This window comes from Dromiciops gliroides, chromosome 2 (genome assembly GCF_019393635.1).
Source record: "Dromiciops gliroides isolate mDroGli1 chromosome 2, mDroGli1.pri, whole genome shotgun sequence".
In the NCBI taxonomy this organism is placed as follows: Eukaryota; Metazoa; Chordata; class Mammalia; order Microbiotheria; family Microbiotheriidae; genus Dromiciops; species Dromiciops gliroides.
Genome location: NC_057862.1, coordinates 534,563,105 through 534,588,827, shown reverse-complemented (window position 1 = coordinate 534,588,827; position 25,723 = coordinate 534,563,105). Strand labels below are relative to the sequence as shown.

The following is a 25,723-nucleotide window of genomic DNA, read 5'->3' as shown; positions in this document are numbered from 1 at the left end:
TTGTTTGTTTTTGTTTTGTTTGTAAGGATGAATTGACTCCTCTCCACTGTGCAGCTAGAAATGGGCATGTGCGAATCTCAGAGCTCCTGCTGGACCATGGGGCACCCATCCAGGCCAAAACCAAGGTGTGTGCCTCATTTGTGTGTGAAGGCCCTTTTCCAAGGTTTATGAAGGTTGTGCCCAGATTTGCTATTACTATGAATTCAATTCAATAAACATTCACTTAGCATCTACTAGCCTTAATCACTTACTAGCTGTGTAACCCTGAGCAAGTCACTTAACCCTGTTTGCTTCAGTTTTCTCATCTCTGTTTTGTTTTTTTGTTTTTGATTTTTGAGGGGCAATGGGGGTTAAGTGACTTGCCCAGGGTCACGCAGCTAGTAAGTGTCAAGTGTCCTAGGCCGGATTTGAACTCAGGTACTCCTAATTCCAGGGCTGGTGCTTTATCCACTGCGCCACCTAGCCGCCCCAGTTTTCTCATCTCTGAAATAGGCTGAAGAAGGAAATGGCAAACTACTCTAGTATCTCTGCTGACAAAACCCCATGTGGAGTACCAAAGAATCAGACATGACTAAAAAAGACCAACCAGTGGTCAGATGTGCCAGGCACTGTGCTAAGTGCTGGGAATACAAAAAGAGGCAAAAGACTATGAATTACTCATCTTTTTATGCCTTGTTTAAAATATTTACAAAGCATTTTCCTTTCAGTAACCCTATGAAATAGGATAAATATTCCTAGGTCACAGGGTTAGAACGTAAAGGAACTTTAGACTCCATTGAATCCCTACTTTCCATTTTGCAGATAAGGAAACTGAGGCAGAGGGAGCTTAAGTGACTTGTCCAGGGTCACATAAGAAGTGTCTGAATCGGGATTTGAATCCAGGTCATCAAAACTCCAAGTCTAGGGCCCTATACCAGAAATGTCATATATACAGGCACTACATGTGGCCCACGACACTCCTGACTGCAGCCTGAACCCTGATTAAAATGTAATTGGGAGGGGTGGCTAGGTGGCGCAGTGGATAGAGCACCGGCCCTGGAGTCAGGAGTACCTGAGTTCAAATCCGGCCTCAGACACTTAATACTTACTAGCTGTGTGACCCTGGGCAAGTCACTTAACCCCAATTGCCTCACTTAAAAAAAATGTAATTGGGAAATATGTAACAAAGTAAATAAAAATACAATAAAACATAGATGATGATAACATGTGGTTTTTCTAAGTCAGTGTGCAGCATATAGGCATCCTTATTTCTGATTTAGTGGCCTCTGTTTCTATTTGAGTGTGACACCAACACCCTATGCCATACTGGCTCCCACAGATCACAAAGGGCAAAGTTGTGACCTAAAGAGAAAGCCTGGCACTCTCTCTCCACCACCCCAGCCCACCTCATCTTTTGTCCATGAACCTCCTCCTTTAAGAACAGCAGCCTCCTTCTGCCAATATCTTTGTCAAACTTAGATAGACATGCCTGTATTGCTCCACACCATTCAAAAGACCCAAGGAGATCTTGTGTTCCTGAAGGATTCCTCTCTTGAAAGGGGCAGGGAGAGTGTGTCTTTCTTGGCTAGATCTGTTTATTCTTCTTGGTTCCAACACTGACTTGCCCTCTTATTTTGAACAAGTCTTTTGACCCTCTCAGGTTCCTCATCCAGAAAATGAGCCCCATAAGATCATTGCCCAGGATTTCTCTAAAGCTCAAATGAGTGGTGCCCATGCTTTCTTCTTCTCTTCAGTCAAAGGGTTAGAACTGGGTCATAGGATCATAGGACGAGAGGCCTTTTGGTCTGATCCCCTTGTGACAGAAAATGAAACTGAAGCTGAATTGACCTACCCAAGGTCCTACAGGCTGTAAGTGGCAGAGTCAGGATTCAAACTCACATCTTCCATTTCCAAATCCAGTACTCCTTCCTTTGCACTATGGGTATGAAAGTGCTTTGTATTTCTCTTTTTTATTCTTTGCTACAAAGTATGACTCCCTAAATAGGGGAGGGAAGGGATACATCTGGAAATGAAGGTAATGTAAAAAAGAAAAGATATTAGTAAAAAAGCTTTTAAAAATATCTTGGAAAGTATAAAGCACTATGCCAATGGAAGGTAACATTACTGCCACTATTATTATTATTGTTAATATCAATGTTCATGTATCTAAGCAACCCTTTGAAAATGTTCTTTCTGGGTCCAAAATTTAATTTCCTACCACCATACAACAATGTATGTTATCTACCTTTAATATCGTTTACCATCAAATTAGCTCAACATTAAAATAAAGTACTGTCACTTTGAATCCATAAATATAAGGTGAATATTTACTGACCAAATTAAATTGCTGAAAAATAAATAGTAATAATGCAAGAAAAGGTAGGGGTGTGTGTGTGTGTATGTGTGTGTGTGTGTGTGTGTGTGTGTGTGTGTGTGTGTTTAGAGCAGCAGAGAGATTTCATCACAAATTTCATTAGAGCAGTGGGCCTAAAGTCAAGAAGACCTGAGTTCAAATTCAGCCTCAGACACTTACTAGCTGTGTGACCTGGGGGCAAGTCACTTCAACAGTTTGTCTCAGTTTCCCCATGTGTGAAATCAGATTAATAATAGCATCTGCCTCCCAGGGTGGTTGTGAGGATTAAATGAGGCAATAATTGTAAAATGCTTAACATGGTGCCGCACACAGTAGGTACTATAGAAATGGTGGTGGTAGTGACAGTGGCAGCAGCAGTTGTTGTTAGTGATAGGGATGGTAGTGGTGGTGGTGGTATAAGGAATGCCAGATGAAGACAGAAAACTTGATTATGTGTCCTGGCTTTGTCATTATACCACCTCTATGACTCTGGCTAGGTCACTCTTACCTCTGCCTCTTCAGCCTAAATTTCCTCATCTAATCAATAAGGGACTAAGATCAGTCTCCTCTACAGTTGCTCACAGATCTCACATTCTATCATTCAGTTGACAAATATTTGTTGAGCACTTTCACGGTGTATTATACTACCATTAATATTAATAGCTTGGGGGTAGATAGGTGGCGAAGTGGGTAAAGCACCAGCCCTGGAGTCAGGAATACTTGAGTTCAAATCCGGCCACAGACACTTGACTCTTACTAGCTGTGTGACCCTGGGCAAGTCACCTAACCCTGTTTGCCTCACAAATACACACACACACACACACACACACATATATATATGTATATGTATATATATATATATATATATATATATATACACATACATATAAGCTAGCACTTATGTAGTATTTGTTTGTTTGTTTGTTTGTTTTTGCGGGGCAATGGGGGTTAAGTGACTTGCCCAGGGTCACACAGCTAGTAAGTGTTAAGTGTCTGAGGCTGGATTTGAACTCAGGTACTCCTGAATCCAGGGCCAGTGCTTTAACCATTGCGCCATCTAGCTGCCCCACTTATGTAGTATGTTAAGGTTTGCAAAGGACTTTACAAGTATTACCTCATTTGATCCTCACAACCCTGAGAGGTTGATGCTATTAAGACCCCCATTTTACAGATGAGGAAACTGAAGCAGACAGTGGTTAAGTGACTTGTCCAGGGTCACAAAGCTAATGTGTCTGAAGCTGGATTTGAGCTCAGGTCTTCCTGACTCCAAGACTAACACTATAGCCACTGCCTCTAGCCACAGCTTTTAGCTACTGTACCACCTACCTGCCCCTTAGGTGTTCTGAGCACTGTGATCAATAGTGCCTACCCCTAGTTAATTTATAGTCTGTAAGGTAAGATAAACACACACACACACACACACTCAAAATTTAAAGAAAAAAACAACAGTACAGAGCAGTAAGTGATTAAATGTTAAAGTATTGGAATAGATAAAAAGGTATCAGTATAGAGATTTGGATTTGTGATGTCACTGGTAAAGGGAACTCCCAGAGAAAGAAATTCCCTCTACCCATGCAGTTTGTTGTTCAGTCATTTCAGTTGTGTCTAACTTTCTGTGACCCCCATTTGGGCTTGGTTTGCCATTTTCTTCTCCAGCTCATTCTATAGATGAGGAAACTGAGGCAAACCGGGTTGAGTGACTTGACCAGAGTCACACAGCTTGTGTCTGAGACCAGATTTGAACTCAGGAAAATGAGTCTTCCTGACACCAGACTAGGCGCTCTATCCACTACACCACCTAGCTGCTACTGATAGATTTAGAGATCATTTAGTCCAGGACTTCTTAAACTTTTTCCACTCCTGACCCATTTTTGCCCAGGAAATTTTTATATGACCCTGGGTATATAGGTATATAAATTAGGCATACATAACCTTTTACTGTTGTCAAATTTTTCTCAACCCCCACATACAACATGACACCATATAGGATTGTGACCCAGTTTAAGAAGCTTTGGGGTACAGCTAGGTGGAACAGTGGATAAAGCACTGGCCCTGGATTCAAGAGGACCTGAATTCAAATGTGACCTCAGACACTTGACACTTACTACCTGTGTAACCCTGGGCAAGTCACTTAACCCTCATTGCCCACCCCCCAAAAGAAAAATGCTTTGATCTAGTTCACCACCCTCAATTTACAGCTATTGGTATTCAAGACGAATTGAGACCTGGGAAAGACATTAAGTTAGAAAGGCCAAGGCCATTGCATGCTGGGCCAGTCATCCTGACTTTTACCTTGCCACTAGACTTCAATGACTCTGGAGGAGAGAGTGAGGCTGACACCTATGCCCAGCTCTGCCTCACTTAAATCTTTGGGGGGGGGCAATGAGGGTTAAGTGACTTGCCCAGGGTCACACAGCTAGTAAGTGTCAAGTGTCCAAGGCTGGATTTGAACTCAGGTCCTCCTGAATCCAAGGCAGGTGCTTTATCCACTGCGCCACCTAACTGCCCCCTGCCTCACTTAAATCTAAGTCACTCACAAGTCAAGACATCACCCTCATGATGATGTTGGTCCCCTTCAAAAACAAAGGATGAACAACAATAATTTACAGACAAGGAAACTGAGTCATAAGGACATTAAGTCACTTGTCCTATATCCCACAGTAATAAATGGCAAAGCCAGAATTAGAACTAGTATCCTTATTCCAAATCCAGTATTCCTGCCAGGCCATGTTGCAAGGGGCATTCAGGGGACAGGAGATAGCTTGGCTAGAGTGGAGGTTACCTTTTGGTGAGTTTGGAGAGAAAATTGAAAAGGGGGTTCTGAAGTTCCATCTTTTTTTCCTCTCTTTCCCCAGAATGGTTTGTCCCCTATCCACATGGCAGCTCAGGGAGACCATCTAGATTGTGTACGGCTCCTGCTCCAGTACAATGCAGAAATAGACGACATCACCCTGGACCACCTGACGCCTCTCCACGTAGCGGCCCACTGTGGCCACCATAGAGTGGCCAAGGTGCTTTTGGATAAAGGGGCCAAACCCAACTCCAGAGCCCTGGTGAGTGGAAGGATGATGGAAAAGGGTGAGGGCTGAGGGAGGAGTTTTTGTCCTAAAAATGTCCATAGCATTTAGGGTCTTAGGGGGAGTTATGGGACATTTGACAGGATGCTGACAATTGTGAAGTGTCATCCCTCCTAACCCAGTTCTGAAGGCCCCAAATGTCCTGCATCGCTGTCCTATCCTGGGTCAATGCCAGAGAGTGAGATACCCTTATTCAGGGGGAAGTTTTTCACTAGATTGGCCCAGCACACTTCATATTCACGATTCACATGGGGGTAACCTGCTCCTGGTCTGAGCTGGCATCAGAGAGAAGAAATATTTTCAGAATCTTTCTGCAGTTATGTACCCAGGCCAAACATTTGCCCTTTTCAAAGGGACTCACAACTCTCCAAAGTGAGTCCAGATCTAAAGCAGTAACTCTCCAGAGGTTGCAGCTATATCCCCCTTGCCCCACCTTTAAAGAGTTCCTGAAGTTATCCTAGGACCCTCCAGTACATGGTTAGGGGATTCTCTATAGTGCTGCCATTCTGGCAAGAAGAAAGAAAAGTCAAAGGTGTTTGTTTGTCCCTTGTCCCCACACAAGTTGTTAGCTTATGCTGTAGATGCACCTCACTCAATGTAAACTTACCTCAATGCAAACCTAATGCACAAAAAACTTAATTTATACAAATTAATAAATTGGAAATTGTTTTACAAAAGCATTCGTCACTATACAGAAGAATTCAGCAAGGGGTTCCTTAAAAGAACATTTTCCCAGATGTGCATGGTGAATCATGCCTGTATTCAGTGATGTGCTGATAAATGTTTAACAACCAGCTCTCTGGGGGGAAAAACGTATTCATGACACATTTCTAAGTTTAATCTGTATTGTTGACATCTTCATCACTTTGTTAAGTCTAGACAATCAAAAAAACAATAAAGCAAGTCATGATTTGTAACATTGGCCAATTTCTGAGTTGTGAACCTTCACACTGAAAATTTAACAATCAGCTCTCATGAGTGATCAGATATCCACACTAAGTCCCGTACCAGTAAGGTGAGCCCCTGGGAACAAAGAGCCACCAAACTGACTCAGAAGGAGTGAACTGGCTCATGTTAGAAAAACAGAACAGATTAAAACGTCTATTTCAATCATTTTGGAGATCAGATTCATGAGTGGCCCTACTTTCAACCTGAATGCGATAGGGAGATACAGTCTTAAAAACAACCCCTCCCAAAATCCTGACCACTTCAAGTATATAAAAAATTGTTTAGACTTACAAAAGTACTTTGTAGCTATAAATTATGATTATGATTATTGCTTATTGAGGAACATTTTAGTGTGTAAAGGGAGGCCCACCTGTGTGCCACATGACTTACATCTATTTGCATTTCATGTGTGGAAACCTCCTGACTTTTAAAGACTGCGAAGGCTGCAGTCTAGACACAAGGTGACATTCTGTGTTCTTGAACTGGTGTGTGGGCATCTCCTGTCTGTCTGTGTTGTAGAACGGCTTCACGCCCTTACACATTGCCTGTAAGAAGAATCACATCCGCGTGATGGAGTTGCTGCTCAAGACAGGAGCTTCCATCGATGCAGTCACAGAGGTAGGTAACTCGCCTTTCAGCAGCCAGAGCCCAGTGAGGACCTGGGTTACTTTCCATTCTTTTCTTGGAGGTTTCGATACTCTTTCTTCATCCTGAGCCCCCAATTCAGAAGCTTTGGGGATATATGATCTTATTAGGCAGAGCAGTCCACTAGAGATTTCCTATCTCTCAGGGACTTGCTTCCCATTCACAGGTGGGTTTGTGCAGCTCCCAAGTCCTAAGCTGCTTTGGCAGTACCTGAGGTGGGTTGTTCCAGCCAGTGCTTCTCTGGGCTGGTCGGATGAAACGTGGCCCAGCTCAGGGCCTTTTCCATGCCTTCCACAGTGTCCACAATTCTGTTTCAGACACTTGGGCTGTTACCAGAAAGTAGCTGGAGTGTTTTGTTTGTCCTTCAGCCAAGTTGTGGATTATTCCATATATCTTAAATTTTCCCTCCTGGTTTATTACCACACCCAGGGCACAGAGAGTTACAGGAAGGAGGGTGTAGTGTTCTCTCTCTGTAGGTATGACCTACCTCTGAAAACTCATCTTGTCCTGACACTGACCAAAAGTCATAATCTCAGGTCTGCTCAGGGTGACCAATGCCTCACTCGGCCTGGTTGTCCTTTCAGTCCTGCTTCAAAGAAGTGTCCTTTTCCCAAAGAACAACCTGGGCAAGTCCCTCCTCATCTTAAAATGGGGGTAACAATAGCACCCACCTCTCAGGGTTCTTGTGAGGATCAAATGAGATCATTGAAAAAGTGCTTAACAGTATGCCTGGGGCCAGATTTGAACTCAGGAAGAACTCATTCTATCTACCACACTACCTAGTTTCCCAATAGAAAATGCATACAGGGGGCAGCTAGGTGGCACAGTGGATAAAGCACCAGCCCTGGATTCAGGAGGACCTGAGTTCAAATCTGGCCTCAGACACTTGACACTTACTAGCTGTGTGACCCTGGGCAAGTCATTTAACCCTCATTACTCCACAAAAACCACCACCAATGACAAAAAACAAAAAACAAAAAAGCCAACAGCAGTGTGCCTGGTACAAAGTAAGCACTATATAAATGTTAGCTTTGTTATTACAGTCCTGCCCTTCAGGAGTTACCAGACCACCCCACTTCATCCTCTGCTCACTCCCATAAGGCACCAGGGCACAAAATGCAAATTAAACACGTTGACACCCAAGGAAAAAAAGACCATGCCCCCCTACTCTCAAAAGCTACCACCACAGGCTACATAAACTGTGCATTCTCTCCATTTGGCATTTGCCCAATTAAACAATGAACTCGTTCTAACATTCTCTTCCTTCATTGCAGTCTGGACTGACCCCACTCCATGTAGCGTCCTTCATGGGGCACCTTCCCATTGTGAAGAATCTTCTTCAGCGGGGAGCATCACCTAATGTCTCCAATGTGGTAAGGTCTAGGGCCTGTTATCCTAGCATCCAGAGACAAGGGAAGAGCTTTAATTCGCTTTGTGAGATCATGTCTCTGGGGATATGGATAGGATTCCCAGAGCCATAGAAACTTCAGACTGGGGCATGATACCCTTTTTATACCGTTTTCCCTTCAAATTAGGTATACAGAAAGAACCTTTGAATGTCAGAGGTGAGCAGAAACATAAATGCGATGGTGAAGGCAGCGTCAGGCTTTTGTTCTGGAAAGCAGCTTAGGAATGTCCTATGTAGGTTACTTGAGTATACCTTTAAAGTACATTTTAAAACAAGCTGCACATAATAGAGATTCATGGTTTCATACACAATTCTCTTTTTTTAGTGTTTTTTTAAAGTGTAATGAAATGTTCCTGTTTGTGTTTAATCATAAAAATGAAATTTAATAAATTGTTTAAAAGAAAGGAAAAAAGAGATCCATTTACATATCCTTTTTTGTTACATCTAGAATAAATATGTCTAAGTCCAGAATTTAATTTCCTTCAGTTTCAAAAGAAACTGAGTCAGGGGGGTGGAAAAAGGGAATTAACACGGCTAGCCGTCACCATGGCCTCATACTGCCTTAGCTATTTCCATATGCAAAGCAAATCATCATAAGTTAAGACCCCAAGCTCCTCCATTTCTATTGCTCTTCTGTCCTGTTCTTTGTGGACCACCTTGGCTTAGGACCCACTGCTCCTAAACTCGGGTCACCTTTTCCTGCCCAGCCATCTTGTGCATTTCCATTGGTTGTTCTGTTGATCTCCCTATTGTACTTAGCCTACTTTGACCCCATTTCCATGGGTTTCTTAACCCTCTTTCGTAACCCACTTATCGCCAGCTTTATCCCCACTATCCTATGGAAGGGGGCACAACAATTTCCTCACAAGTCTTCCAAAATAGAAGAGGAAGAACATCACCTCTTGAGAATAAAGCCCCTAAGACAGGATAAGGAAGAGCTTGAGAGTTCACTGTGTATTCTTGTGGGATGAACCACCCATGAAAACTGAAGAATTTGTTCTTGTTTTTACAGAAAGTGGAGACACCACTCCATATGGCAGCCAGAGCTGGACACACAGAAGTAGCCAAATATTTACTCCAGAACAAAGCCAAAGTTAATGCCAAGGCCAAGGTGAGTTCACAAGGGAAAAAGGGGGAGATGGGAGACAGAACATCAAGAGTACCATTTCAGTGAAATGTATTTCTTCCCAAGACTATCCAGGACAGCAATATCTGCAGCAGGAAGCTTATCTATCATTCTCACTCAGGCTGGGCAAAGGGATCAGCTCTACAAGCAATTTTCAGGAGCATGGGATCCTAAGAGTTAGAACTAGGGGGCATCATCCTGTCCAACTCTCTCACTTTACATGAGAGGAAACTGAGGACCTGAGAGAGAGAGACAGACAGACAGACAGACAGAGAGACAGTGAGAGAGACAGAGAGACAGATACAGAGAAAGAGACAGTGACAGAGACAGACAGACAGAGAGACAGAAAAAGCGACAGTCCAGAGAGAGACAGAGAAAGAAAGTGACTTAGTCCAGAGAGCTCTGACTCATGTTTTATTGGTAGACTTTAATCAAGGGATAGGGCTTGGACTTGTGATTTCACTGTTAGAGGAATTCCCAGATGAAGAAATTCCCTCTACCAATGGAAGTAGGCACTTTTTTTTCTTCAATTTAAATTCTTAGAGAGATACAAAAAGAAGAGTTAGCATACTCATGACCAACTCCAGCCTGCAACAAAACTCTCAACCACATTAAAATGTAATTGGGAAAAATTTAAAATAAACAAAAGTAAAATAAAACATAGATAATATTAATTTGTGGTTTTCTTAGTATACAGCCATTTCTGTTTGACACCATTGGCCTGGACCACTGACAAGTGAAGATGCTTCCCCAGAGTCAGAAAGAGTAATAGGCAGGACTGGAACTCAGCTCTTCCTGGCTTTAAGGCCATGTCTTTCTCCCATGCCACAAAGCCTATAAATTCTAAGGAGTCAAAAGAAAGAGTTGAATTCAGGAATACAAAGAGTGGTTGACTTTCAGAGACTGTAATCCCAGTGTAATGAGGGCATCCATTATTTGATTCTTAATGACTTCCCCTTGCCTTGAAGTAAATGCTAGAGTTGCGAGCAAGTCATAGAATAACTGATGAACTTGTCCAATTGACTAAGATCAGGGTCAGTGTCTTCTTCCTCTCCTGCCTGTTGGGGACAGAAGGCGGCTCTATGCAGAGTGTGACCTGTGATCTTGGATGTGCGCTATGTGAACAGTGAATCCTGGCTCAAGAACTCAGAGATCTTTGGGACTGAACAAAGCCCATCAACCCTAGGGTACAAACAGGAGAGTCAGATGAAAACGTTCCCCTTTCCCTTTAGCAGTTCTGAGTAAGCCATGGCTCCTGACATTAAGGAAATCCAGAGTAGAGTGGGAAATGAATTGTCTGTTAGGGTTACAGGACCTCACTTTATAACACTCTTATGATAAATCATAGATAGATAGATAGATACACAGATACATAAATATATACATACATGATAGATAAATAGATATATGCATAGATACACATATAGTTACATAGATACATAAATACATGATACACAGATGTATATATATATAGCTAACAGAAAGGATAGATACATAGATATATAGATGCACATTTGGATGGATGCATGCATACATACATACATACATACATACATACCCTGAAAGATAATTAACAGGTAAATAGAAAAATTATGTATAGACAAATGGAAAAATGATAGAAAGATGATGACAGCAATATGATAAAAATATCTATAAATAGAAATGATAGAAATAAGATAAAAAGATGATAGATAAATAGAAAGATAATAGATTAAAAGGGAAGGAAGGAAGAGAAAGAAAGGCAGAAAAAGAATGAAGGGAAGGAACATAGATGATAGATAGATAGATAGATAGATAGAAAAATAGATAGATAGATGGATGATAGATAGATAGATAGATAGACAGATGGATGGATGATAGATAGATAGAAAAAAAGAAAAAGAAAGAAAGAGAAAGAGAAAGAAGAAAGAAGAAGAAGAGAGATAGAAAGAAGAAAGAGAAAGAAAGAAAGAAAGAAAGAAAGAGAAAGAAAGAAAGAAAGAAAGAAAGAAAGAAAGAAAGAAAGAAAGAACATATGTCTCAAAAGAAGCATGGAATTCTCAGAATGGCTCTTGCTCTTCGTTCGTGCTCCCGAGGGGAGCCCTGCTAGCACAGAGGGCACTGTCTTCTCACCTGTTTCTTTCCTCCCCTCTCAGGATGACCAGACCCCACTCACTGTGCAGCTCGAATCGGTCATACAAACATGGGTGAAGCTTCTCCTGGAAAACAATGCCAACCCCAACCTCGCCACGACTGCTGGACACACCCCTCTGCACATCACAGCACGAGAGGGCCATGTGGAAACAGCCCTGGCCCTACTAGAAAAAGAAGCTTCCCAGGCTTGCATGACCAAGGTTTTTATCTCTTTTTGCCTCTGAAAAAAAAAATAAGCAAGCGTGTGGCTGGGCCGACTAGGTGGGAGGGGGATCCCTGTCCTACTCACTCTGCTGTCTTGGTGATCCTAAGCAGCAGCTGTGGAAAAATTGGCATCCTCAGACTGGCTCTCTTTAAGAGCTCATAGACTCATAGAAGCTGAGAACTAGGAAGGGACTCCCTAAGGCATCTGGTCCAATCCCTGCATGATGGGTAAATCCCACCTACACATCCTTGACAAGTGGTCATCCAGCCTCTACTTAAATACCTCTGATTTCCAGAATTGTACAATAGAATTAATAAATATACCAATCAGTGGTTGATTATTGGCCATGTACTAGGGCCCAGCATTATGCTGGGTTCTGGAGGAAATACAAAATAAGTAGAAGATGGTTCTATTTCAAAGGAGTCTGTTTGTTTGGGAGGTGGGGGAAGGAGGGTGTGAGGGTAGCATATTCACAGGAAAAGTTGAATAGCCTTACCAGACAGCATTTGATAAATGATGAATCCATGTCACAGTTAATTAGAGTTGCCAAACCTGTTGATCTCCTGACTGCTTTTGGGCTCATCTCTGAAGTAGTGATCAGCCGTCATTCTCACCTCTTTAGTAGCTAACTCTCCATGCTCTAAGAACTAGGGGTGTCTAGTTTATTATTATTATTATTATTATTATTAATGTTTAACATTCATTGTATAAAAAATTAAGTTCCAAATTCTCTATCTCCCCTCTGTTCCTCCCCCACCCATTGATAAGGCAAAAAATATCATATCAATTACATATGTGGAATCATGCAAAAATTTCCGTATTAGCCATGTGGCAAAAATAAAATAAAATAAGAAGCAAGAAACTTAAAGTTTTTAAAAAGTAGGCTTCACTCTATTCAGAGTTCATAGGTTCTCTCTGGAGCTGGATAGAATTTTTTATCCCTGGTCCTTTGGAATTGTCTTGGATCACTGGTCTTGATCAGAGTAGCTAAGTCTTTCATAGTTGATCATCCTTATATTATTACTGTTACTGTAAACAGTGTTCTCCTGGTTCTGCTCACTTCACTGCATCAGTTCAGATAAGACTTTCCAGGTTTTCTGAAAATCGTCCCCTTCATCATTTCTTCTTGCACAATAGTATTCCACCACCAATCATATGTCCACAAATTGTTCAGCCATTCCCAATGGGGTGTCTAGTTTTGTAGAACATCTGGCCTCTCTCCCTCCAATACTCTGTGTTCCCTCAAAATGTTGCTCAGTCCTCTGCAGATTCTGATGTTTCTTTGTTTCTCCTCAGAAAGGATTTACCCCCTCTCCATGTTGCTGCTAAATATGGAAAGGTAAACGTAGCTGAGCTGCTGCTGGAGAGAGGGACGCCCATCCAAATGCAGCTCGGAAAAGTGAGTTTGAACTTCACAGGTCCTCCCTTTTTCAGGTTAGAGGAAAGAACCAAGGCCCTTCTTTGGCACATCCAAAGAATATTTAAATTTAAAACATCCCTTCCATCTCCACCTCCCCTCTTCCTAATCTGGCACCCTATAGCTAGAGTCACAGGATGGTAGAGCAAAAGCCAGAAGAGACCTTAGTCTAGTATCTCCCATCCCCCCTCCCCATTTTACAGATGAGAAAACTAAATCTCAGAGAAGGGAACTGATTTGCCTATGGGTCACACAGCTAATAAATGGCAGAACCAAGATCCAGAACCCCAGTCTTCTGGTGCCAAGTTGGTCCGGGGGCACTCTGATTAAGCCTCTGCATCTTGGCACACTGTAACCACTTAGCATTGCCAGTTGAGACACGTGACTGGGAGAGACAGTTGGAGGGTGAAAATATATAATTCCTGATAACAGACAGGAGACCTGAACGTCATGTGCAGAAAACTAGCCCAGAATCCCTTCAGCCCTACCACTGAATGCTACCTCTATATCAAAAGTATGATAGATTTTCTTCCCCCATTCCCTCCACTTCACACCCCCCACCCACCATGCAAATTGAACTCACAGATGTGAGTGGCTTCATTTTCTCTTCACAGCTATCCTGGGTGTTCATTTTACCTTGTTTTTGTTTCAGATTGACCTGTTTGGGAGCGAATAAGAGAAGGGAGGAAGAGGGAGCCCATAGTCAGAGTTGTGCCCATTCAGACTCCAATTAGAGAAACTTGTGCCTCAAGTGTAGGAGTCCCCAGTGAAAAATGACCTAGCGTTCAACCTGGATGGGGTAATTTGGTTTTTTTGTTTTTCCTTCTCTGCAGAATGGCCTCACCCCTCTCCATGTTGCTGTCCATCACAATAATCTAGAGATTGTGAAACTTCTGCTCCCTCGAGGTGGCTCTCCACACAGCCCTGCTTGGGTAAGGCCCGTCCCTGCCTTTCTCCATCCCTGGCAGCACCTCCACCCCTGACTGCCAGGGAGCAGGGTGTCTGCCAAGACTACTGAGGGAGGACGATTTAGGCAGCAGTTAGAAGGTTTAGGGGACCTACTTAAGAAATTCAGTCTTCATTTCAGGATTTAAAAATCTTCAATTGTGGTTGATGTTGTTCTTTGATTATGAATGAGTAGAAAAGTAGGTAACACTTTTCAACCACAAATCTCCGTGCACCATATAGATGGAACTCAGGGTCTACAACAAATGTGTTCCTTTAAAGCATCATTGGGAAATCAAAATTTTGCAAAATGAATCATCTCTTTAATGAACTCAATAAGCTTGTTAGTTAAAACACTTGGACTCCTCCAATTAAGTGGTTGCAAAGTGAAGGATTTATATACATTTTTATTTATATATGTGTGTATAAAATAGGAATAGTCACTGCCCACCCCCCAAATTGTCCATTTGACAGCGATAGGAATTGGACCTGTGATTTCATTGGTATTGTTGTTGCTGTTGAATTATTTCAGTCCCATCTGACCCTTCGTGACTTCATTTGGGGTTTTCTTGGCAAAAATACTGGAATGGTTTGCCATTTCCTTCTTCAGCTCATTTTACAGAGGAGGAAATTGAGACAAATAGTGTTAAGTGACTTGGCCACAGTCACACAGCTAATGTCTGAGGCCAGATTTGAATTGATTGTCCTTCAGGCAGGGTGAAAAGTCTTGAGACCATACCACACAAAGGGTCGTTGGTTGGGTTAGTCAGTCTGAAGAAAAGAAAATTTGGGAAGACTTGGAAGCTGTCTTTAAGTATTTGAAAGGGTATTTTGTACTGCTTGTCCATAAAGGGACAAACTTGGAGCAATGGGTGGAAGTTGCAGAGTTTGAGTTCCAAATTCTATCCCTCCCTCCCTCCCCACCCCAGTCCCTGAGATGGTGAGCAATCCAATACAAGTTATGCATGGGCAATCATGGAAAACACGGTGGGGGATATTTTTGAGGAGATTTCTACTTCAGATAGAAGATTGACCACATGACTTCTGAGGTTCCTTCCAGCTCTGAGACTCTATTGATCCTTTGAAATAATAGAGTACACTCGACTATTCACCACTATTTCCTTTCATTTCTTCAAACTGGTACCTTTGTTAAAATGAAAGTAAACAGAAATGGGATTTTCATGAACACCTTGGTCCCTGATGATCATTTAAGAGCTATCATCTTGGGTTATATCAATGGAAGTATTATTGTCCAGAGGGAGTGAAACAGTGGGTGTGCCAAAGTCTGTTGATTAGGTTGCCAGAGTCTTATCTGGACCACATCTAATAAATACTTATTGTCAGAGTATTGTGTTCATTTCTCAGCATCACATTCCAGGAAAGATATTGTCTGTCACATAGGAGCATATCCAGAAGAGGGTGATCAGGAGAGTAAGGGAGTTGGAAAGCATGCCCTATGGGGGACTGGTCGAAAGAACCGGGAAAGGCTAGCTATGAGCCAAAAAAGTGATGATGTGGGGAAAGCTAGATAATAGTCTTCAGATATTTAAAGGGTTGTCATATAAAAGAAAGAGTAGATTGCTTCTGCTTGGGCCCAGAAAACTGATGGGTTGAAATTAGCAGGGAGAAAAATCACAGTTGAACATAATTAGAACTTCTCAATAGTAAGAGCTGTCTATGTAATTATAATGACCAAGTTCGTCCCTGAAGAAGAGATAAGAAAATTTACCTCCCTTCCTTCTTTGCAGATATGGGAGATTGCGCTTGTGAAGCATTGACTACACTGTCAGCTTCAAGTTATGTGTTTGGTTGTTTTAGTTTAATTGTATTTTCTTTTTCTCATCCCCTTTTTTGTAATAAGGTACAGTTCACTGGCTAGGCTTGGGAGAAGGGATGTGTTAGGAAATAAATATGACCCCAAAAATGATATCATTCAAAATTGTAAAACAAGAGCTATCAAAGATGTAATGAATTGGCTTCATTGCAAGTAGGAATTGTTTCATTCTTTGTAGTGAGCTCTTCATCACTAGAGATACTCAAGCAGAGGTTAGGTAACCACTTAGCAATAATTCATATTTTTAGAGTATTTTAAGGTGTGCAAAGCACTTTAGTCACAATAATCCTATGAGGTAGATGGCACTCTTATTATTTTATAAGTAAGGAAAGTAAGGCTCAGGAGGGTAAGTGACTTGACTATGGTACAAGATTCAAATCCAAGTCTCTGGACTCCAAGTTCAGTGTTTTTTCCATACCACCACCCTGACTCTTATCAAGGATGTCAATGAATGGTATTCTTCAGATTCAAGTTGGACTAGATGGTCTCTTCCAACTCAAAAATCTGATCCTGTGAACTTATGACCTCAGAGAGATTCCAATTAGTTCAGGAGACAAGGCTTGCCATAGGAAACACTCTTAGTACAAACAATGTATAATAGTAGACAGTCTAATGCTAGATCATTAAGTGCAAGCTTAACTCTTTCAGAGAAGTGAGAGATCTGTGGGCCAGCACATGGGCCCAGCTGACATCTTGAGGTCTCCAAGGGAGATACAGCCAGCCCATTCAAATTGAACCTCAGCCCCCTATTTTTGCCCCTTGATATGGATGGACTACTTGATTTTTGGTTTTTAATTGAATATCTATCAGTCAGCCTTCAAGTTTCACTTACAAGTCCCATTGTCTCCCTGGATCCCTGCCTCTGCTGTTGCTTCCAGCCACAGACTCAACCTTGCCGTTTGTAACATTCAGCCCCTCAGAGAGATGATTTACTCTTGCCTCCGAAAATAAAAAAGTGGGCCCCTCCCCCTCCCACTTACACAAAAGAAATGGGAGCCAGTTTCATGATATTTAAAGAGCACCGACTCCAAGTACAAACACTACACAGATGGATTTTTGTTTCCATGGTAAAAAAAAAAATTACAAAGTCACGTCTGACAATTTTGTAGAATTTCACATGCAAATCTGTGTGCACCACAAAATAGCTTTAAAAAACCCCCAACAACTTTAAAATCCATTGTTAATGTTGATTAAAATGTCTGTGGATTTTTCTCCTATGCATTCCTTTAGGTGCATTTCTTCAGAGGAAGAAGTGAATATGTGTGTAAAATGTAGTTGAGTAGCAGTGATTAGAACAGTACGTGGTACATAGTAGGTGCTTAATAAATACTTAGGGCTGCTAGGTGGTGCAGTGGATAGAGTGTCAGGCCTGAGTTCAAATCTGGTCTCACAATTACTAGTTGTGTGACCCTAAACAAGTCACTTAACCCTGTTTGTCTCAGTTTCCTCATCTGTAAGATGAGCTGGAGAAGGAAATGGCAAACCATTCCAGTATCTTGGCCAAGAAAGTCCCAAATGGGGTCATGAAGAGTCGGATAGGACTGAACAACAACAATACTGAACAGAGAGCTGCCTTGCAATCAGACGACTCATATTCAAATCCCACTTGGAAGCTTACTTCTGGGTGACTATGAGTGAGTCACTTCAACAGCCAGGGCCTCATTTTTCTCAGCTACAAAATGATGAGGTTGGGCCAGATGACTGGCCAAAGCTTGCCATTTTTGTTCCTCTCTATGATCCCATTATGAGGAGAGTCTGGGAAGAGATTAGAACTGGACATGTAGATTTGGGATGTATCTGTGTAGAGTTGCTAATTGAATCTATGGGACTGGAGGAGAGAGCTCTAGAGGATACCTACGCTTGGGTCATGTGGTCCAATCCACTTCTTTTACTGAGGCAAGTAGGGCGTTAAAGCTTTCTTCAAAGCCCAATTCAGGTGCCATGTTCTTTAGTTGTTGTTGATGATGATGACGAGTCATGTCTGATGCTTCATGGTGTAAGGGGCTAAAATTCTAGCTCATCTGTCTAAAATATCCAATGAGTGGTCACCAATAAATTATAAGCTTTAGCAAGAGTTTAGACTTTTAAGCATTTATTAAGGAGAATAAGAATTTGGTGAAGAGGGAGAGAAAGGCCTAGATTCATCTATCTATCTCAGGGAGCTATAGTTCTCCTGCTCCGCTCTCTACGAGAGCCCTAGCAAAAGAGAGCTAGAGAACCAGCCTCGCCCTCTCTTCTTCCCACAAGCAAATATCACTTCCTGACGCCAAAGAAAAGGCGCATGGCTTGCCCTCAGACACCTTCTCCTCATGGCGGAGCTTTCCTACAGTAAGTCTACAGCAGGTGGCATCATTCCAATTGTTACAATGGCCTTGGGATTTTCTTGGCAAAGATACTGGAGTGTTTTGCCATTTTCTTCTTTGGCTCAATTGACAGATAAGGAAACTGAGGCATGTTTGCCCAGGGTCATATAGCTAGTAAGTATCTAAGGCCAGACTTGAACTCAGGTCTTCCTGACCCCAAGTCTATCACTCTATCTACTGTGCCACCTAACTGCCCCTATATAAAACCTTTCTTGGGCCTTCCAGTTCAGCAGTTCTCAAACTTTTTGGTCTCAGAAACTACTGAGGACTTCAAAAACCTTCTGTTTATGTGAGTTATATCTATTGTCCATTAGATTGTAAGCTTCTTGGCAGGAAGGCCTGTTTTTTGCCTCTTTTTGTATTCTTAGCATTTATCACAGTGCCTGGCACATTTTTTGTTGTTCAGCTGTGTCTGACTCTCCATGACCCCATGGGGTTTCTTGGCAAGGATTCTGAACTGGGTTGCCATTTCCTTTTCCAGTGAAGACACATAGTAGGAGCTTAATAAATATTGGTTGATTGAAATTTACCATATTAGAAATTGAAACTGGGGCATCTAAGTGGCTCAGTGGATAAAGCACTGGCCCTGGATTCGGGAGCACCTGAATTCAAATCTGGCCTCAGACATTTGACACTTACTAGCTGTGTGACCCTGGGCAAGTCACTTAACCCCCACTGCCCCACAAAAAAAAAAAAAGAAAAGAAAAGAAAGAAACCAAAACTGATCATTTTAAATAATATTTATTAATTCATTTTAAAATAACAATAAACCCATTGCAGGTTAATATCAATAACATTTTATGAAAAATAACTACATTTTCCAAAACAAAGAAAACTTAGGGAGAAGAATAGCATTGTTTTACATTATTTGTGCAAATCTCTTTAATATCTGACTTAAGGCAGTTGGACTGTCATATGAGCTTCTGCGTTCAATCTGTTTTGGTTGAAGTATATGAAGTAAATCCAGCTTCTGTAGATATGTAATTGGAAAAGGGAAGTGTTTTAATAGGCAAGTAGTGTTAGTATTATTATGAAGAATATTCATGTTGCTGTCCTTACAGGGTCTTGGGGACCCTCAGGGTCGGCTGGACTCCATTTTGAGAATTACTCTATTTTAAAGTCGATCTTTTTTTTTTTTAATGTATAAGGTATTTTATTTTTTCCGTTACATGTAAAGATAGTTCTCAACTTTTGTTTATACAAGCTTTACAATTTCAGATTTTTCTCCCTCCCTCCCCTCCCTCCCCCCTCCCCTAGACAGCAGGTAATCTGATATAGGTTATATCTATATATCTCTACACATATACATATATAGATATATACACACACATATATATACACATAATAACATTAATCCTATTTCTGCATTAATCCTGTTATAAGAGAAAAAATCAGAGCAGTGATGCAAAACCTCAAAATAGAAAAAAAAAACAACAGCACCCAAAACAAAAGAAATAATATGGTTCAATCAGCATCTATGCTCCACAGTTCTTTCTTTCTTTTTTTTCTTGGATTTGGAGATCCTCTTCTATCATGAGTTCCCTGGAACTCTTCTGTACCATTGCATTGGTGAGAAGAATATAGTCCATCACAGTAGGTCAACACTCAATGTTGATGATACTGTATACAATGTTCTTCTGGTTCTGCTCATCTCACTCATCATCAGCTCACGCAAGACCCTCCAGGTTTCTCTGAACTCTTCCTACTCATCATTTCTTACAGCACAATAGTATTCCATTGTATTCATATACCACAACTTGTCCAGCCATTCCCCAATTGATGGGCACCCCCTCAACTTCCAATTCCTTGCTACCACGTAAAGAGCAGCTATAAATATTTTTGTACATGTGGGTCCCTTTCCCCCTTCCATGATTTCTTTGGGCAAAAGACCTAAAAGTGGAATTGCTGGGTCAAAGGGTATGCACAGCTTTATTGCCCTTTGGGCATAATTCCAAATTGCTCTCCAGAATGGTTGGATCAGCTCACAGCTCCACCAACAATGCATTAGTGTTCCAATTTTCCCACAGCCTCTCCAACATTTATTATCTTCCTTTTTTGTCATTTTAGCCAATCTGATAGGTGTCAGGTGGTACCTCAGAGTTGTTTTAATTTGCATCTCTCTAATCATTAGAGATTTAGAGCATTTTTTCATATGGGAATAGATAGCTTTGGTTTCTTCATCAGAAAACTGCCTGTTCATATCCTTTGACCATTTCTCAATTGGGGAATGACTTGGATTCTTATAAATTTGATTTAATTCCCTATATATTTTAAAGTCGATCTTAACCTTTTGGGGGATGGAGACCCCTTTGTCAATCAGTCTAGCAAATCCTATGGAGTCTGCAAATAATGTATTTTTAAATGCACAAAATAAAATGCACAGGATTACAAAGGATACTAATTCTACTGAAAGTCTGTTATCAGGTTGCTTTTTTTTTTAAACAAGTTCACGGACCCAGGTTAAGAACCCCTAGCGTAGTTGCTACTCCTCTCTCTCCTCAAACTCTCTTGTATTTATTTATTTGGGTAAATGCCATATCCCCCAATAGAATAAATACTCTCAGTGGGCAAGAACTCTTTTCCATGTTGTCCTTGTATTCTCCTTACTTACTTAGCATGATGCCTTATCCATAGTAGGTGATTAATAAGTGCTTGTCAAATGACTCACTGAGATGAATTAAGTGACTTGCCCAAGATCACAGCTGTAGGATTCAAACTAATGTACTTTGATTCCAAATCCAGGGTTTTCCATGCCACTGTACTGTCTCATGGTAGATAACAATAGCTCAGCTGCTAGGGATCATCTCTTTAAGATTTGCCGTTCATTGGGGCAGCTAGGTGGTGCAGTGGATAGAGCACTGGCCCTGGAGTCAGGAGTACCTGAGTTCAAATCTGGCATCAGACACTTTACCCTTACTAGCTGTGTAACCCTAGGCAAGTCACTTAACCCCAATTGCCTCACAAAAAAAAAAAAATTGCCGTTCATGGTGCCACTATGGATTTTCCATCACTTTACTTCTAGGAGACTTATCTGGGTCTCTTTCCTTTTCCAGAACGGCTATACCCCTCTACACATCGCCGCCAAACAGAACCAGATGGAGCTTGCCAGTAACCTTCTGCAATATGGGGGATCCGCAAATGCTGAGTCAGTACAAGGTGTAACACCCCTCCACCTTGCAGCCCAAGAAGGTCATGCAGAAATGGTGGCCTTGCTGCTCTCAAAACAAGCTAATGGCAACCTCGGGAACAAGGTAACTTCTGGGGTTCTTTGGGTACTGCCCTGCAGCACCAAGGATTAGGGCCGGCTGTGTTATCTGTACCTTAGATTCTGAGCTTGAGGCTGTGGATTCCCAATTACCTCAAGTCATACAATGCTGAATATTCATTTCCTGAAGGGGCAACCAATGGCCTGGATGAGGCTGTGATGATACAGCATTTCTGCATAGTCTCTGGAAAGCCAAAGAAGGGATTTAAGGGTCATTTAGACATCCTAATCACAAGAGTCCCATTGACTTTTGTTGCAATGGGCTGGAAAAGCTCTTTTTCAGGAAAAGAACAGAACCACTGACAGTAATAAGGGAGTCGGCACATTAGGCTTATTGGATTTAACAGGGACCCTGTGATCGTTGCATTTGTGTTGGTGTCTGGTTTCCTCTGTTGGGTTATTTTGTGGCAATTTAGCCGGGGAGTTAATAATGATGATGGCAGCCCTCAGCTACTGCAAAACATTAAGTAACCCACACAATAGCCCCTGGAGGCAGATTGAGCAGTATTGCTCTGATAAATTCAGCATTTATATATAACATCCACTTTGGGCAAATCCTTTGAACTTGAAGGAAATATCCTTCCTTGGCTTATATGATGGAGGGGCCATAGGATTCAGCAGTGGAAGAGAACCCTCTTCTTGGGGGGGAGGTGCTCAGAGGCCCACAGAGGTTATTTGCCAGGTATCACACAGGTAGTGAGTAGGCCAGCTGAGATTTGAACCCAAATATTCAGCTCTAAATCTGTGATCATATGTATATATGTAGGTATATGTAGAATCCATATGTGAGAATAAATACAAACTAAATGTAAGCTGGTTAAATACAAATTAACAAGGGAGAATAGTAGCAATCAGTGGGATCAGGAAAGGGACTTATAGAAAGTGATAGTTAAGCTTCATTTTGAAGGACGTTAGAGAGTCTATGAAATGGCAATGAGGAAGGAGTGCATCCTAGGCATGGGGCACTGCCAGTGGAAAGGTATGGAGACTGCAATGGAGCACCGTGAATAAGGAACAGAAAGAAGGCAGCATCCCCATCCATCTCTTTAGACAATTCCTCCTTTTCCTCCTCATCAGAATGTTTTCTCTTCGTGCCATCAGTTTCATTCTTAAGAGCTGCCCATACCCACTGGGCTGACTTTCTGTGTAATATTTTAGTTCATGGGAACCTGCCTTATCCTTTCTGAAACCCGCTCTAAAAATCTAGAGGACATGTCAGAGTATACCCCAGCTTTCCTCTCCACCATTACAAATTCTAAGGTGAAGTGGTGGCTTCCTTTCAAGGGACCAATGACTTCTATCTCAACAACCAATTCCTCCTCTTTGGGAATGAGGTCCAAGAAGTAGTTCTCCTCATTGGTTCTTTCATCTTCCAGGGAAGACAAATTAAATAATTAAAGAAAATGAAGAAATTATGAGCTCCTCTGCTCTGGGGAAAGAGAGAATTCCAGCAGACATCTGGATAATTGAAATTCCCCATAATGATTACATTCCACCAGCATGCGAGGCTTGTGCCCCATTTTCTGAATTCTTTGATTCTTCCTTCTTTGTGTCCAGGCTAGTGGTCTTCCTCCTTTCTAGTTAAATCTCTGATTCTAGGCTATGCAAAGAACCAGTTCAAAATATATAGGATAAGAGTTTCATGGTTTGAGACTATTTATTTGACTGTAAAGTCTCTTTTTTTCCTTACTATTGTGGGGACCAATTTTTAATTGGGGAGTGCTAGTTAAGCGGCTCGCTGCAATATTGGGGCAAAGAAGGAGACTGGCAGCCTCCCTCAAAACAGAACAAGATTTATTTTAACAAGAACGAACTTAAAACACACACACACACACACACACACACACACACACACAAACAGCATCAGTAGGATCAAGGGAAAGGAAATAAAATGGGGAAAGGGAAATTATAATACCTGAAAAAATACCACCGAGCAGGAATCAGCTGAAAATACGCAGCAGAACACCTGTCATTTTCTAGCTTCCACCTAGAATGCCAATTCTCCTCCCCCAAACCTAGAAACACCCCACACAGCCCCAGCCAATGGGATGGTCGCTCTGACAGTCACATGACTGCCCTCACTAGGCTTCCAATCATTATAATTTTGCCAGGCCCATGTACGGCATTGGCGAGGTGGTGTTGATGTGAGGCTGCCAGAGCCCTGGCAACGGCCTACAACCAGTGGGTGGAGCCACCGTGCAGTTTTCGGAGGAACCCCAGGCCAGTGCTAGCTGAGGCATAAAAACCTCAAATAACAATTAATTCTTTACACTATATAGATTAAACATTCTAAAAATATTAATACTAGCCAATAATAATAATATTCATGTAGTGCTTTAAGATTTGCAAGACACTTTACAATTTGATCTCATTTGATCCTACCAAACAACCCTAGAAAGTAGGTGCTATTATTATCCCCATTAATAGACAGAGAAAAACTGAGGCCAGACCAGAAGGTATGTGACTTGCCCAATGTCATACAGCTCCTAGGTGTCAGAGGTTGCATCTGTACTCAGGTCTTCCTGACTCCAAGCCCAGAGCTCTGTGCACTATGACGCCACCTAGGCATCTACCTAACATTTCTGTAGCACTTCATATTTTTCAAAGTGCTTTCCCGACATCCATGGTGTATTTTTTTCCTCAAAAGTACCCTGTGAAAAATGCAGGACAGGTATTTCCCCCTATTTTCCCAATGAGAAAATGGAGCTCCTGAAAAGTGAAGTAACTGTCTCGAAGTCATTAAGACCCAGGTCTCTTGACACTCTCTTCAGTACTGATAGTAGTCCACTAGATGACTTAGTGGATAGAGTGCTGAGCCTGGAGTCAGGAGGACCTGATTTCAAATCTTGCCTCGGACACTCACTAGCTGTGTGACCCTGGGCAAGTCACTTAACCCCAACTAACTCAAAAATCCAGGGCCTTCTCTAGTCATCCTGATATTTAGCTTGCCACTAGACCCAAATGGCTCTGGAGGAGAGAGTGAGGCTGATGAATTTGTACAGCCCTCCCTCACTTAAATCCAATTCACTACAAGTCATGACATCACCCCAATGGTCCTCTTCAAAAACAAAGGACAAAAACAACAAAAAACCAACAATGACCCTGGGCAAGTCACTTAACCTGTTTGACTCAATTTCCTCAATTACAAAATATAGCACCTAACTTCCAGGCATGTTGTGAGGATCAAAGGAGATAATACTTATGACAGTGCCTGGAACATAATGGGTACTATATAAATGTTAGCGATTATTTTTATTAATCCAGTCTCAGACACATATTAATTGTGTCTTGGGTAAATCTCTTAATCTCTGTCTGCCCAATTTCCCTATCTGTCAAATGGGGATAATAATAGCACTTATCTCCCAGAGCTGTTGTAAGGATCAAATGAGATAATAATTATAAAGTGCTTGGCACCATGCCTGGCACATGGTAAGCACTATGTAAATGTTGTTGTTGTTATTATTATTATTCCAACCCCAGATACTTACTAGCTATGTGTCTCTGGGCAAGTCATTTACTTGCTGTCTGCCTTAATTTCCCCATCTATAAAAAGGAGATGATAATAACAGCACTTACCTCACATGTCTTTTGTGAGGATCAAATGAATACATGTGTAAAAGTGCTTTGAAAACCTTAAAAGCTCTATATAAATATTATTATGAATCATTCTTTCCACTATGGCATGCCGAGCTAGAGCTCTGAGACGTAGATTAAGCTCAGTGGATGGGATTCTGCTTGCTTGGGTTGGTCTCCACAGTGATGAAATGTTGTTACTGTTTTTCTTTTCAGAGTGGCCTCACTCCTCTCCATCTGGTGGCTCAAGAGGGCCATGTGGCAGTAGCAGATGTGCTAGTCAAACAGGGGGTCACAGTGGATGCCACCACCCGGGTAAAACAACGAACATGTTCTGGTCAATGAATTGCATGTGTAGTGTCCCTCTTCTCTGCTCCATTTGCCGCCCCCCAAACCCCTTCAACACACACACACACACACACACACACACACACATACACTGCTCTTCCCTC

The 25,723-nt window shown here is 41.8% G+C and overlaps 1 protein-coding gene across 1 annotated transcript in view; it reads left to right on the top strand.

Moving 5' to 3' along the window:
• The window catches only part of ANK1 (ankyrin 1), a 344,837-nt gene that overhangs the window by 253,461 nt on the left and 65,653 nt on the right, over positions 1–25,723 (top strand). The window contains 14 exon segments of the mRNA XM_043987736.1: positions 27–125; positions 5,188–5,385; positions 6,877–6,975; positions 8,277–8,375; positions 9,423–9,521; positions 11,672–11,684; positions 11,687–11,721; positions 11,723–11,869; positions 13,171–13,182; positions 13,184–13,237; positions 13,240–13,270; positions 14,123–14,223; positions 21,487–21,684; positions 25,488–25,586. Coding sequence (XP_043843671.1) covers positions 27–125; positions 5,188–5,385; positions 6,877–6,975; positions 8,277–8,375; positions 9,423–9,521; positions 11,672–11,684; positions 11,687–11,721; positions 11,723–11,869; positions 13,171–13,182; positions 13,184–13,237; positions 13,240–13,270; positions 14,123–14,223; positions 21,487–21,684; positions 25,488–25,586 — 1,284 coding nt within the window.